The 16,680-nt window shown below is 39.4% G+C and overlaps 1 protein-coding gene across 1 annotated transcript in view; it reads right to left on the reverse strand.

The window, feature by feature from the left end:
* Erp44 (endoplasmic reticulum protein 44) overlaps positions 1–16,680 on the reverse strand; it is an 88,477-nt gene that overhangs the window by 33,227 nt on the left and 38,570 nt on the right. The window contains exons 3-4 of the mRNA XM_032904352.1: positions 16,404–16,443; positions 12,118–12,233 (exon numbers count right to left, since the gene is read on the reverse strand). Coding sequence (XP_032760243.1) covers positions 12,118–12,233; positions 16,404–16,443 — 156 coding nt within the window. The remainder of the gene's footprint in view (positions 1–12,117; positions 12,234–16,403; positions 16,444–16,680) is intronic.

Here is a 16,680-nt window from a genome sequence, read left to right on the forward strand (position 1 = left end):
GTACAACTTAAGCTTACAGTCAGTGTTAATGTAAATTAGGTGAGTGTCTAAGCTTCCAGCAAGGGATGAACACGTCTGGTCTTTATTTTACTCCCACCATGGGTCTGGAAGGAAGAATGTGGAAAAATAACCAGTCTAATAGGAGTTTTTTTTTTTTTTAATTTGCAATCTAAGAATCATTTTGAAAATGGACAGTAAAAGATTCTACTAGAGACAATATAATGCTTTCAACTTTCTGTAAAATAACATTTTAATTAGTTCTTTGAGAATTTCATACAATCAATTTTGATTATTTTCACCCCTCTCCTCTAACTTTCCCTAGATTGTCCCCAACCCCTACCTACCCAATCACATGTTTGTTCTCTTGTTTTCCCCTTTTAACTTTCTAAAACTGGTGAGTCAATGAATGTAATGAAAACTTAATCTATTAAGAGAAAAAGGTTCTATGCAGCAGAGGATGTTAAGACCAGAGAGAGTTTGGGGTTGGCAGTTCTATTAACAGCATTTGAATGCTGCCCCGTCTGTGGTAGCCAGATCGCTGTGGGGTTGGACTCCCGGCAGTAAGAGAAGCACTGTAAAGAACCGCTGTGGTCCTGGCTAGGGGCCGGGCCTGTTTCCATAGTCAATCATAACCATTAGGCTGCCTTAAAAATCTGGTTATGAAGAAAGTTAACTAATATTTGAAGACTGTTAGGAGACTAGTCAATGAATTAAGTCTCAAACATGGCAGCAGGTATGCTGCACAATGAGGTAACTTTTAATTATTAAGAAGTAAAACCCTTAAAATTATATTAATCAATAATTTCAGACATAAAGGTGACTTTTCATAAGCTTTGGCCAAGAGTGATTTTAAGATAATTACAGCTTAACATTTTAACGATGTAACAAAGAATGACTTCAGGGGTATAATAAATGCTTTTTAAAAAATTAACTAGATAGATCAAATGTTAAAACGGATGTCAAAGGAACTAGAAATTTCAGGAGGTTAACAGCTTCCTGACTGGAAAATTAGCATGTGCTTTGCTTCATTGGTCACTAAGCTTTCCTTGATGAATTCCTCCTACCTGCCTCACTAACACCCAGGAGGGTTCCAAGTGGGGCAAGTGTGTCGGTCTTGTCTCACCTATGGCCTCCTACTACTATCCAGAGTCAGTGCAAGGAAGCAGATGGCTTCATCAGGAGAAGGACTACCGCTGTTCCCATATCTTTCTCATTCTTAAACCATGGTGCCCCAAAACAAACATCCTCCCCAAGAAACACCATCAAAATAAAACTCTAGATAGAAAACGAAAAGTGACCTTGACGCTTACGTAGAGTGCAGGCCTTCCCCGAGTAATGCAGAAAGCCAGAAGACCCCACTGCTCTAGTCAGTCCTCTATAGTGCCTGGGAACCATTCTCAGTGCTAGGTGGTTTCTACACAGTTGTTTATTTTCCAACCATTTTATGGCCACCAACAGAATCTGTCTTACACACATTGAGTCAATTATATTTTTGTCTGCTTTATGCAAGATTTATGTACAGCTCTAATAAAAGCTTCTTAATTTAAATAAAAGGTTCAAGTAGCACTGGAAGACAAGTAGACTGGAAGAGTAACTTGAGTATATGGTAGCATATTGTCTAATTCTTGGACAGAGAACATTCCAAAAACTGCTAATGGAAGGCTACATGATTCTGCACTGACCAACAAACATTGAGTGTCCATGCAGACTCTATCCACTGGAGGTCAGCAGAGAACCTGGTCCCACCAGGGGCAGTCTGACTAGACCTTCCAGACTAAAAGGCAGCAGAGCCATCAGAATGGTGAATTCTATCCTACACTCTCAAACAAGGAGAGTGCAGATGGCATGTGTTCATGTTCCACAGTAAAGGCACGGGCATGTTTGGAGCATGTACATACACAGACACACATGCATATACAAAATGCACTCAGATGACAAAAACTTTTGGAAAAGAAACTATAAAGAAAACAGAATCACTTGCAATCCAGCCACTATTATTAGCTATTACTAGCCTCTATAGAAAAATCACTATTAATATTTTAGTTCCCATCTTGCTGACCTTGAATAAAACATACTTAACTAGCAGTGACATATTTCAAATGAGAATAAAGCAAATGCTCAAGCTGGTCAAACAGGAAAGTGTTGACATATTATAGAAACTTGTAGAAAGAGCTGAGTAACAATTCCTTAGTCAAGAGCACTGGCACTCTCAGTGTGTGCAGTCAATCATGGCATGGAAACTTGTAAAGCTGACTCAATTGGCAAATGAGTCACAAGAGATTCTGAATGAATTTTCTTTCCTTGTAAGACACACACTAATTTCTGCATGTGGAGATAAAATAGCTCCTTATAATCAATGAAGAGTTAGATTTGGAAAAACAGAAGAAACTCCTTGCATGTACTGTTGGGATAATCTATCTAAAAAACCAGTTACCTATCAGGCACTAGCTATTGGTGAGATTCAATCATCCACTCACTATTCAATAACCACGAGGGAGCTAACAACTCTGCCTGCTAACTACCAGAGCTGGGAAAGACCCCTACAGAGATGAGGCCCAGACTCTCACAAGGCTAACACTTTACTTATTTACTTATTGAGACAATGTTTTACTATGTATCCAGGCTACTAAAGTATATGGCTGGCCTTGAACCCACAGAGACTCATTGCATTTGCGTGCGAAATGCTGAGGTTGAACACAAATGCCACTACATCTGGCCTTATATTTTATTGCTGCCATTGTTCTCGCCATTACTAATGCAACTACCTACCTCCAATACTACACCCGTTTCCACAGGACAAACTCTTAGAAGAGCCTTAAAATCCCTAACATTTCCCATATACACCAAAACCATGTTTCAGTTTGGAGTTCCTCAGTATAATATGAGAAGCTGAGATTCTTGCCACCCCATCTAAGGGATACACAGCAGCATACATCCTGATTAAAGATGAAGTTTTCCCAAGTCCTCTAGAGACAGAGGAAAGGAGGGTATTGGTAAACCAAGACCTGACTTCCTGCCCCTCTGCAGGACCAGCGAGGATACTTGTTCTCCGTCAGCCTGGGAACAGAAACAGCTGGGACTGAGCTCAACTTCTGTCTCTTTTCTAGAGGCCATGACTTCATTTTACTTTTTCTCTCCTTATTTTCCTTATAGTTCATCTACTCCCTGCAGCAAGTAAAGAGTTTTAGGAGCTTAAAAGTGAAATACAAGCTTTACATTGATACTGTGATACAGTTAAACAGTTGGTGGTCTTCCTGACGTCAGCCCTGCTTCATCTACTAACCTTTAAGCTGTACAAAGGAGAAGGAGCTACAGAAGATAAACAGGGAGGCGTACAGTTCATACCTGAGACACAAGTGCCGACTGGGTGGGACTACTTGACCTCTCAAGTTCCCAGCACAGAAATGAACCTTTCACACGATGTCCCGACATTGTGTGCACAGGGTATATAAGGGTATATAAGGAAGTGAGGTAAAAGCAGAATAGAAAGCTGTCTGAGTTGCCAGTGGGTAGGAGAGGAGACAGAAGGAAAGACAGGCAGCAAAACAAGTGAGTGACGCCTAGAAATACACACTGAAATGAATTTTCAAGATCAACCAACAAATTGGCAAAAAGGGGGAAACTTCTAGAGACTTCCCCACATGTTTTAAGGAATGAGTAGGTGCACTGCCTTCCAAAGGAAGTTCCTTAATATACTCATATGATGCTTTGTTTTTCAAGTGCCATTGTATTTCTACACTGGCTGGCAATTCCATTGTTTATTAACTTTATAATCTCACTTCATCATCAATCTTAAAGTGCAGTGATTAAAAAAGTATAACACAGCATTTACAAAAAATTTTCCAAATGGACCCTGCAAGATTCAGCTCCAAGAGATCTCTAAATGCATACCTGCCACGCCGTAGTGAGACCTTGCTCATAGGCGTACCTATCCCACAGCCTGAGTTTACAATGGAAGTACTATTTTTCCTTCAGGTTTTATTTCATTATCTTCAGAGAAGACTTCCCTACCCCATCAGTGTAAGCTACACTTATTAATATAATCACCACAACATTTAATACCGCCTTTCACAGCAGCCAAGTGTATGTCACCTCAACTTCAGTTTGTTGCCGTATCTCTTGTGCCTGTCACATGTCTTTACAGAGACGAGGTGGACAAGCTCTTGTTGAGTAAATAGACTAGCTAACTCAAAAGACAGTGGTGACCATTGAGGCAGTCTATGTAAGAACAGTCGAATCCACGAGAGCACTCAAGGAGCGGGTTCACCAGTTGATTTAGCTAGAAACCACTCACTGGAGCTTCTTCAGTACACACCACTACGACTCTGGATGAGACCTGAGTGAAGCAGTTGAATCAGAACAAGATACACATCGTGAAGGACACTCCCAGAATACCTAACAGGAAACTAATAGAACGAGATGTGCAGAATCAGGATGATATCTTGTTCTCAAACCACCTTGCTAGGAAATGGATCCTCTGACTCCATAAAATGAATCCCAAAGCAACAAGTACATGCACTTGCCTGGACTGAATGTGGTAAGGAAATACTGGCTACAGGAAGGAAAACTGACTTTATTTGTGTTGAGCACAATTATTCTCACTAGAAAGTCATACAAACTCTACATAAAAGCTGCTGGAATAAAATTCCAACACAAAGCAATACACAAGTGTTAATTTCAACCCCTACATATCAACAAAAAAAAATTGTAAAAATCTAAAATTTAAAAGCAAAAGCCATTTATAACAGTATCAAAAACTAAGACATAGTTAAAAATATATCTCCCATCAGGTAGTGGTGGTATATGCCTTTAATCCCAGTACTGAGGAGGCAGAGGCAGGCAGATCTCTGTGAGTTTGAGGCCAGCCTGGTCTACAGAGCAAGCTCCAGGACAGCCAGGGCTACACAGAGAAACCCTGTCTTAAAAGACAAAAACAAAAATAAAAACAAACAAAGACAAAAACAAAAAAACTCTCAAAAAATATGTGCAAAGCGTGAGTGTGGGAGGAACTAGACAAACCCAAACTGAAAAATATTCTACTAATTGTGTAACCAATACTCCTTGGAATTATCTAGGTTCTGAAAAATAACGATTTTTTTAATAAAATGGCCAGAAAGAGCCAAGATCTGACAAGTAAGTACGCTGGCCTGGACATCAGGGGAGAGCGGGTCACATCTGCTCAGTGTCCTGAGGATGTGGACAGTGTCGTTCCACAAGATGGCAGTGGTAGAGGCAAGCGAGGGAAGGAACACACGCACATGCAATCTACCTCAGAATAAGAGGGAAGGAACACACACACACATGCAATCTACCTCAAAGTAAACGAGTTTAATGTAGGTGTGAGAGTATCAGAGGAACATATGTAGACTGGAAAGTGAGAAAAAAATTGCTAAAACTGAAAATATTTAAATACATTGAAAGATTAAGAATGCGGATCAAAAGATTTAAGATTACTAAAATAATAACTCTTCCCAAACTGGTCTCAATGAAGCTAACTCTAATTAGAAACTCAGGGTCCCCTTTTGTTGTTAGAAACTAATAAGTTGTTTCTAGGAGTCATGGAAATCCAATCCACTAAAACAGGCAAAGCCACTATGAACAAAACAAGCACGAAGTTGGAAGATTGTTTACCGCTTGCTTTCAAGACCTTCTTTAAGCTCTAACAACCCACAAAACGTGGGATGAATCAACACTAGACCAACAGTACACAAGGACCAGGGAAAGAGTCAGGACAGGTCAGTTCACTTCAACAAAGATGCTAAGGCACTTAGTGAAAAAAGGGACAGAGGTTGGTTTTTTGCCAACAAGTAATGACAGATCTGTTTGGCAACTAAATACAACAGATCACCTACCCACTTTAACTCATATATTGTTCCACATATAAAAGCCAACTCCAAAAGAACAATGGGCATACTATAAAATTTATTGAAGAAAACATGACAGAAAAAAATGCAACATTGGGGGAGAAAAGACTACTTTAAATACAAAATATAAAGTATGATCCATTAAAAATTAGTAGGTAGATTTGATCAGAATTAAGAACATGGGATCAGAAGGATGGTTTAGTGGTTAAGAGTACTTATTCCTCTTGCAGATGACTTGACCTCAGTGCCTAGTACCTACATGGTGGTCTACAGACAGCCCTAACAACAATACCAGGAGATCTGTCTCCCTTTTCTGAACTCAGCAAGAAATAAACACACACACACACACACACACACACACACACACACACACACACACACACACACACACACACACACACGGTACACATACATACACAGAGGAAGTTATACATTCATACATATAAAATAAATCTAAAAAAGATACTTTTTTAACTCAGGACATATGCCCTTCCAAAGCTAGGCTTAGTGCCACAGAGCCAAAACCATTTAAGCTAGGCGGGGTGCCACAGGTCTACAATCCCAGCCCTTTAGAGATTAAGGTAGGATGATTACAAATTCAAAGAAGGGGATATATATGTGCAAAAATTTATAAATGCAATGTGCTCATTCTGTTCCCAGTTTCTTGTATGTGTGTGATTTTAGGGTTGACCATCTGAGGCGGGGCTACATTTTAATCTCCAGAGTAGCCTGGGCTACTTAAGAGGGACCCTCACAAACAAACAAACTAAAGGGCAATGGTTACAGCTACAACACAGCTCTTGTACCCAAATCCCAGGTAACACTGAAAAAGAAGAGACAGAAAAATAGTAAGAAGCAAAGAACTAGGAAGTCTGCTGTGAGATGGTCTAGAAACAAGGAAGCTCTATCTGATACCTAGAGCAAGAAGGCTGCCTCAACCAGACCTCCAACAGACACTATAATAGAGATGGGACTCACGGGACCCCAATCCTTAAAGAGCTACAGGCAATAAATGACAGGTCAAGGAAGGAAAATTAGCCTTCCTCAGGGATGAGTTCCCTAATTGGTTATCCAGTATCAGGTGGTCAACCCTAAACTCTTGACAGACTCATCACACTGCATTATATATTTTTGCACATATATAGGTAACAATTAAAGAGGCCATGAATGAGGGGTGTGGGGGGGTGGTTAAAGGAACAGAAGATAGAGAGGGAAGGGAGAAATAAGCTAAGTATATTTCTTTTAAAATGTGTAGGGCGGGGCAGAATAAAGGTGACTGTTACCAAGCCTGACAGCTTGAGTTTAATCCCCAGGACTCACATGGTAGAGGAGAGAAATGATTGTTCCAAGTTGTCCTCTGACCTCAACATGCATGCTGTGGCATGTACAATACATAAAAAGAAAACATGTAAGTATAATAGAAAAAAACAGAACAACAACAAAAGGCAATCCTGGACAAAGCTGAAGCATCACTTTTCCATATTTCAAGCGTTATCACAGAACCGCAATGTAACGGTCTGACAGAGACCATGGCCAGAAGAGAGAACCTGGAAACAAACAACTACACACATCACTGACTGCTGCTTTATCAGCAAATCAGCACCATCCAATTGGAGCAGGAGGTATCTCTTCAACAAGTGGTTCCTGACAGCCACTTGGATATCGCACATGCACAAAAACAAAGCTAGACTTTTACCTTAGTCACATGTAAACATTAAGTCAAAAAGTATCAAAGATCTAGACATAAGGCCTAAGATTGTAAAGCTATTAAAGTATAGGAGAGCTTACTGACAATGGATTTGCTATGATTTCTTAGCTATGATATCTAAAAAATGGGCAAAAAAATATAAAAATAGAAAAATTGGACTATAACAAGACTGAGGGGAAAAAACTATGCATGAAGACATAATCAACAAACTAAGACAACATGCAGAATCTATCTGAAAATCATGTATGTGATAAAGATTTAGTATCCAGAATATATAAGGAGTGTTGACTATTCCATAATAGAAAGAAAATAAAAAAATGATGTAGAAAATGAGTAAAGGATGTAAATGTTCATTTCTTAACTAACCAACAAGCATATATAAAGATGTTCAATATCAGTAAGTTTTAGGACTACAAACCAACCATATCACCTCACAACCATTACATAATAGGCACTCTCAAGAACTCAGTGTGTGTACGAGCGTGCACGTGTGTGTGTGTGTGTGTGTGCGCGCGTGTGTGTGTGTGCGTGTGTGTACACACACTAATATATATAACAGTAAATACAAGAAAACCGAAACACTCATGTAATACTAACAGAAATGTAAGATGATGGAAAAACAAAATGTACTATATAACAGTTTCACACTCATAGTCAATTGTAGCCAAAAATACTACATAAAAATTCAAGAAACAAATGAAACTACGAAACTGTACACCATTCTGAATGGCATGGCAACATCTTAACTCCTCCTACTGGTGCACTTGGTCTTCCTGTATCTTGCATATCCACACTGCATACTGCCTGCCCATTAGTCACTCAGTAGCTGTCTTGGCTATCCGATCAATTACAGTACTGTAGTGCTTATATTAAAGACCTTTTTTATTTAGTAATGACTACCTGCTAAGCAATGATTTTGGGAACTTGAATAAATCCAAACAAAAAGAAAGTATTTCCTTTAAGTTTTAATACAATAAAATATTTTTCAAAAGTAGATTCATGTAACTTTCATTATTATATATGTTATACACTTATAATAAACACAGGAATATTCTACTTTAAAGAAAAATTGAAACGAATGCCTTGACAAGGAACTAGTCTGATGTAGGGTATGTGGGACCATGCTACCAGACAGGCCTAAGAACTGGTGGAAAGGTTGAGTAAGCTCAGATCCTAGGAGTCTCGGAGATTTAAGAACAGCAGGAGCCTATTCCTACAGGTCTCTATACCTGCTCTGGAACTTGTAACCATGACATTGAGAGGACCCCAGGGCACTCATCACATTGCATAAATACCTGGAAAGCTTCCCCATGCTAATGAGGGATTTTGGTACCCTAAGCCTTCAGCCAATATAACCTTCCCTTCAATCATAGAAATAACTAATTCTCTCCACCATGACAGTAAGTTTGAAACTACAAAGGTTCAAAATCACTGCTGGTAGGGACTCAGAGACTCGTTTGCATGGTAACCTCCAATTAAATGTAAAAGCAGCCTTATTTATAATAGCCAGAAGCTAGAAAGAGGGTTGGGGATTTAGCTCAGTGGCAGAGCGCTTGCCTAGCAAATGCAAGGCCCTGGGTTCGGTCCCCAGCTCCGAAAAAAAAAAAAGAAAAAAGAAAAAAAAATAAAAAGAAGCTAGAAAGAACCCAGATGACCTTCCACAGAGAAATGGATACAAAAAATGTGGTACATTTACCTAATGGAGTACTACTCAGCTATTAAAAACGATGACTTCATGAACTTCTTAGGCAAATGGATGGAACTAGAAAATATCATCCTGGGTGAGGTAAACCAGGCACAAAAGAACATACATGGTATGCACTCACTGATAAAGTGGATATTAGCCCAAAAGCTCAGAGTACCCTTGATACAAATCACAGACCACATGAAACTCAAAAAGGAAGACCAAAATGTGGATACTTCAGTCCTTCTTAGAAGGGGGAGCAAAACACTCACAGGCAGTAGAGGGTGGGAGGGACTTAGGAGGAAGAAAGGAGGAAGAGGGAAAAAGGAGGGGGGAGGATCAAATATAAGAGGAGACAGGGATGATATACAGAGGGTCAGGAATTTGAACAGAGCTGTGTAGCAATGGGGAATGGGGAACTGGTGGTAGCCACCAGCAAATCCCAGATGCCAGGAAAGCATGAGGCTCCCAAGACCCAACAGGGATGAGATTAGCTGAAATGCCCAACAAAGGAAAGGGAGAACCTGAAGAGACCATATCCAGAGGTTAGGCAAGGCCCCTGTTTGGGGGATGGGGTTATATACCCTTCTCAAAATTTTAACCCTGAATTGCTCCTGTCTAAAGGAGATGCAGGGACAAAGAGTGGAGCAGAGACTGGAGGAAAGGCCATCCAGAGACTGCCTCACCTGGGGGTCCATCTCATATGCAGCCACCAAACCCAGTCACTATTGCTGATGCCAAGAAGTTCTTGCTGACAGGAACTTGTATGGATGTTTCCTGAGAGGCTCTGCCAGAGCCTTACCCATATAGATGAGGATGCTCGCAGCTAACCATTTGCCTGAACAAGGGGACCCCAATGGAGGAGTTAGAGAAAGGACTGAAGGAGCTGAAGGGTTTGCAACCCCATAAGAAGAACAACAATATCAACCAACCAGATCCCCCAGAGTTCCCAAGGACTAAACCACCAACCAATGAGTACACATGGAGGGACCCAGGGCTCCAGTTGCAGAGGACGACCTTGTCTGGCATCAGTGGGAGGAGAGACCCTTGGTCCTGTGAAGACTCATTTCCCCAGTGTAGGGGAATGCGGGGACAGTGAGGTGGGAGGGGGAGCATCCTCACAGAAGCAGGGGATGGCAGAGGTGGGTTCAGGAGGGGAAACTGGGAAAGGGTTTCAAATAACATTTGAAATGTAAATACAAAAATTTCCAATAAAAAAAAAAAAAAAATAGGAAGATCTGTTGGGAGAGGGCAGCAATGGGGGAGGGTTGGGAGGGGAACACCCATAAGGAAGGGAGGGGGGAGGAGGATGTTTGCCCGGAAACCAGAAAAGGGAATAACACTCGAAATGTATATAAGAAATACTCAAGTTAATAATAATAAAAATAAATAAATAAATAAATAAATAAATAAAATTAAAAAAAAAGGAAGATCTGAACACGGAGCCCACGCCATGCATGCTGTGCTGTCAGTGACAGGGCAGGAGGAAAGCAGCGTGGAGACATCATCTATGCGTCTACCTATATTTTATTGCCTTCTTTATTTAATCCAGCTGTGAATCCTAACAGACAGAAATATGGCATATAGCTTATGATAGTTCAAAATGATATGCAGCAAATCCTCAAAACGCTCTCTGAATGGAACAGAAATGAAGAAAACTGCTCTGTGGAGCATTTGGTCAGATTAGGATTCTAATTCCCACTTAATGTATACTAAGCTGGGCAACACTGGTTAAGCCACTTTATTTCTGTTTCTTTGCCTGGAAAAATGGAGTCAGACAGACAGACAGACCGACCGACACATGTTCAAGAGCAGAATAAGTATAATCAGTAGGTCAAGTATAAAGGACAGGAAATTTGCAGAATAGGAGATGGCTTTGTAAATAGCAACTTCGCAAGAATTCAATACCACCAAGCTTTTCATGAGTTGTTTGTCTTCTAAAAACTGTCAAATGCATGACATAAAGATTAGTAAGTTATGTCTCTACAACTGGGAGCACAAGAAAAAGAAAGAGAGAAAGTGCTGACTTGAAGATCTCACAGTGTAGCTGATGCTAAGATGAGCTAAGACTCCATACAACGTGAGACCTACCAAGGTCAACTCATTGGGTGCTCTGAGAAGGGAAGGCTCGGTGCAGTAAGCAGAGCACTTGGGAGGAGCACGACCTGCTAGCTCATTAGTTCAACTTAGAAAATACTGTTACTTATATTAAAATACTGTTACTTATATTAAAATACTGCTACTTATATTAAAAAGCAGGGAGTTTACACAACACATTCCACACAGACAAACAAAATTCAAGAAAATAGATTTTTAGAGAGACTAACCAAAGTTTTTTTAAAAAATAATTTAATAGTAACTGCAGCTATTTACACTTTAACTAGAAAGGCAGTCTTCACAGAACATTTAAAATAACAAAGAGAAACACAAAAAGATCTGACACTGTCTTATTTTAAACTCATATTTCTATACAATTTTAGTGTTATTTAAACTGGATATTATATTTCTAAATGCTTCTCAGAGTAACAAAAGTCCCCATTTGTCTTCCAAAACTATAGTTCAATTTTATTTATTGATTTTAGCATTTGCTTTGGTAGAAAATGTAGTTAGTTATAATTTGCTACCTATATACTTGAACTGCTACATTTTAATTAAAATAAAACAATATCACACAAATGTTACACAGGCAAGTGGAGTTAAGAAGACATAAAAGATGAGATATTAGAAATTTATCCTAGGTCCCAATCCCTTTTAGATTTCATCTTCACTGAAAGCAGAGCATTTGAAAAAAGAAAAGAGTTCATGCACGTGCAGAGGAGGGTTAGAACAATTTCTTCCAGACTTCCTACTCAGTTACTTACAGTGCTGATCACAATCAACTCTGGCAAACACTACTTGATTTTTATCTGGATATTCTTCCTTAATGACATCAGATGCTTCCTCAAAAATTGGATGCAACATCTGGCTGAAACGACACCTACACACAGACAAGCACACCAATTAGCAGGGAAACCCAGAAGGCAGAATCTTTCTTCAGTTATCACTCACTGATGCTTAGTATCTGTTCAATAAACAACTTGTGAGACAATTACACCTTCAATTTAATCATGTTTCTGAAGTCTGTCAGTGAATGAGAGGAAAACAATTTGAATTCAAAGAATGTACTCTTTAATTCACACTATGTAAAGTATCAAGTTGGTCTGTTGCTCTGCCTTATGATTAGCTGCCAGTGTTATGGTGCATACAGCTATGGATCCCTCACAGAAGCCATGACATAAGCCTGACCTACACTGCTAAGATTTGAGTGTTTAAAAAAAGAGTCAGTTTCTCTGGACAGTAAACACATTTCCATGTTACTGGAACTGATTTTATTGCAAATGCTGGCTACCTCATTGATTTATTATATACTTAGTTTATTACAGACACATGACTACTTTATCAAGCTCAGACACAAGGTAACAATAAATAAAACAGTTCTTATAAAGGAATATGTGTCATATAATTAGTGTTTCCTCTTCAAAATGTATTCTCACGTCAAAATAGGCCTTTGTATCTGTAAACATATAAACATACTATGTCTGTCCAGAAGCAAATACTCAAATTCCTAAAGACTTCCTGACCATGTTTCCCTCCCACACCTATTTAAAAGTCAGGCAAAATAGCTACAATATTCCAGGAAATTGTTACTTCTAATTCTAACTGCCCCTCATTAGGCCAACCACTTCAGAAATATCTAGTGTGGGTGATTAAAGGGACCCGAGGGGGACAAAAAGAAATAGTGTACCCATACAACTAGCTGGGGAAAATGGACATTTCATGGGGAAAGGTATCGAGGAGGATATGGTAAAACACTAGTTACTTCTACTGTTCTTCGAGCCCTAACGTATCCAAGACATTTTCTTAAGGAAGCCCATAAATCTAGTCCATGTATGATCTTACATATATTGGCAATAATCCAATAAAGAATATATGCAAGAATGCAGACGTATATATACCTCCTCCCTATTTCTTCTTGTATTTCTCTCTAGCCTACTCACCTGACTTCCTAAGGAGATGTCCTAGAATATATCAAGGAGACACAATCTGTATCTTCAGACTCCTGCTTTCAAGTGGTTCTTTCCTCTTTAGCATCTTAAATCTCCCGTCTGGGATAGGTATGAAGGGTCTGTGGACATCATGGACCGTGTCTTATTTGACTACATATTCTAATAAGCGTTCAATAGATGTCTGTTAAATGAGCACGCTGATAAATTCAAGAGCTAGAGCAACTGGAACCCCGGGTCTTTGAGTACTGAAAATTTTCTGAAAATAGACTAGGTAGAGGGCAGAAGAAGGCATAGACAAGGTTTGACTATGGTTCTGAAAACTTTAGATGTGGCCTAGTAAAGAACTGGTGGAAGGCGTCTGGCTCAGGAGCAAGGGAAGACTCATAGCAAGAGTTCTCTGGACTGTCCAGTTTGCTGCCCAGTTAAGGTTTTAAGCAGATTCATGTTAAAATGGTATCAGTTTAACTACTAGAAATTTAAATGGGAACGTGAAATAGCAGTTCATTTCTATTATTACTGCACCTTCATGCATGTAAATGCTTCATCTGCACAGGTAACAACAGAAAACCAATAGTTCCATTAAAAGACTCTCATGGTCTTCTGAACTCAATTTCCAATCTAGGGCTTAAACAATCCTTAACCAATCAACCAAAGAGGTAAAAGTCTTGCAGAGTCACTTTGGGATCATTTATAATTATGATTTAGTGGGAAAGAAACAAACTTTAAATTTAGACATACCTGAGTTTAAATCCTAGATTCACCACTTGCTAAGCTCTCTAAAATAAGAACTACAATACCTACTTGCAGGGCAATCCCGAGCCTTAAAATAGTATGTGTAGAGCTTGCCACATTCACGGCTTTACTAAACACCTCTGTAGTTTACTACTCTGAGGCATTACAGAACCAACTAAGAGAACAGAGTCTAGCCTTTGAAAGCAAACACAACAAGCCTATCAGCAAATTACTCAAGTTTTCTCCATTAAAAAAAGGATACTAACTCACCATTACTAATGAAAGACATTGGCAGCTGGCAGGTGGTATGTTTTCTCAAGTAACTGCTACAGTCCACTTTGGCAATTCAGATTTTGCAACAAAGTTAGCAGCATGTACTGAGAATTCCTCAGTCAGGAACACTGCACTCTGACTTGCCCTGTGCTCACACAATCTCATCAGGTCATCCAGGGAAAGTACTTGCTACTCTAGGACTCAGTCTCCTTACCTGTAAAGTTTGGCCTAGACAATCTTCTACCAGATGTTATGACTAATATTAATCCTAATTTGCCTTAAAAATTATAGTTCCATTATACATTTTATAAACAGTATTTTTCTGTTTCTCTTCAGTTTTTATTAAAGTTCTTTAAACACCAATATCAAACATCTGCACAATCCAGCGTCACTGTTATACATTTATGAGACATGTATTTCTCAAAGTGCATAAGGATGACATTTTAAACTACAGTTATGATAATTATCTCCCCAAAGCAAAACGATATTTGGAAATCACCAACTAGACTGTAGCTGTGCAGGGTCTCCGCTGGGTAAGCCTGGGTAGTGGGAAATATAGACGCTTCCTGACTTACAAAAGAGCTAAGTCCTGGGAATCCACTGTGATCTGAAAATATTCTAAGGCAAAAACGCATTAACTATGCCTACCCTTCACACAACACAGCTCAGAAACAGCACAGTGCAGAGTATTCCTCTTTCACCCTCACGACCACCTGTCTGCCAGGGAGCTAGACCTTGTCAGCATGCAGTCCACCACAGGGAACTACATACTGCATGTCTTTGGCCCAGGCAGAGGTCACAATTCAAAGTCCAGTTTCTATTGAATGGATATAATTTTTACACAATACTGCAAACTGGACATATACAAGGTTCCCTAATCTGACTTAACAAGAGGGTAGGAACACTGATAAATGAAGATGACTGGGAGAAAGTGGCTCTTAACCTAAGATTAGAAAGGTGGTTAACAAGAAGAGAAGTGAGTGAAAACAAGAAGTGATCCCCCAGGTTGGGAAGACAGCAGGAAAGCAGGGTGAAAGTACACATTTTCACAGAAACTGAGAAAAGCTTCGTGTGGCAAGCAGAATATGACAGCAGAAGAAGCAAGAGATGCAAACGAGCAAGTGAGCAAACCATGAGGCCTTCTAGGTCAAGGAAGGGGTTTACATTTTAACCCAGAGATTAAGGAGGTTTAAGGTACCCTGTGAACACAATTAATCTGCACTGTAGGGAAGAAGCCTGCTTTATATTGAAGAGAACATTGTAAAAATACATAATATAAAAATATACAAATCCCTAATATATAAACTCTGCCTTCTACTGCAGAGAATACTGTGGAAGCATGTAAGACTAGAGGCATGGAAGAGTCAATGAAGGAGACTGTCACAGGAAACTAAGGTAACCACAGGCCCACAGTTGGCCCGAGCAGGGAGGTGGCAGCTGGCAGTGATAAGCCTTTTAGGGAGTGGATGAAAATAATGATGTCCATGTTTCAGATTTCTTTCTAGTTAATTCTCCCTTCTTCATGTCTCATCACACATTCTTTAGCAGACTTAAACCTAATGTTCTAGATTCTGGGAATATTAGTAAGACACTGTTTCTGCCTTCAAAGTCAGTTTGGTAGGGCACAACAGATTAAAAAACAATACTTAGGTTGAACATCTCTAATTTGAAGTCTGAAATTGCAAATAATAAAACTTCAGATATTGAAATAGCTTAGGCATCAGATTTCTTAATTAACGACACTCATGTGCTAAAAGTCTATGAATATAATCCAAAAAAAATGAAACAATTCTGAGCCAAAGCTCTTCAGATAAGGGATAATCGACCTGAAGAGAAAAGAAGTAAATGGTCCTGGGTACCACAGAGAGACAGAAGACAGAATCTGACTCAGAGCAAGAACTAAAGGCCTCCCGGGAAATGAGTGTAAGTTGAAAAGTATCAACATCATTCTTATAAACTTCCCACGCCTATGTCCTGACTTCTAATCTGTGCCCTACTCTCATGTACAGAGAAGATAGAAAAGGAAAGAAGGAAGGAAAAAAGAAAAGAGAGACGGAGAGGGAAACCAACCCCCAAACTAAAACAAGATTACTTACCAGTCAGCATAAAAATTTACTAAAGCAACATCAGCATTATCTGAAATTAAAAAACAAAACCAATGTCATTGTGTCTATTTAGACATATTTAAAATGCAGTTTTATCATGATATTTCCCGTTTATAAGCAGCCAATTAAAGCCCCATGATAACGGTCACCGCTCGTCCAGAAAGCCATACATAAGGGCAAGGCTGGCTTACACATAACTCAGCATTTTCCCTATACCCTCCACTGAGAAGTAACTCTCACCAGGTCTCATGACTACAAGGCAAAAGAA

This window comes from Rattus rattus, chromosome 1 (assembly GCF_011064425.1).
Source record: "Rattus rattus isolate New Zealand chromosome 1, Rrattus_CSIRO_v1, whole genome shotgun sequence".
Classification (NCBI taxonomy): Eukaryota; Metazoa; Chordata; class Mammalia; order Rodentia; family Muridae; genus Rattus; species Rattus rattus.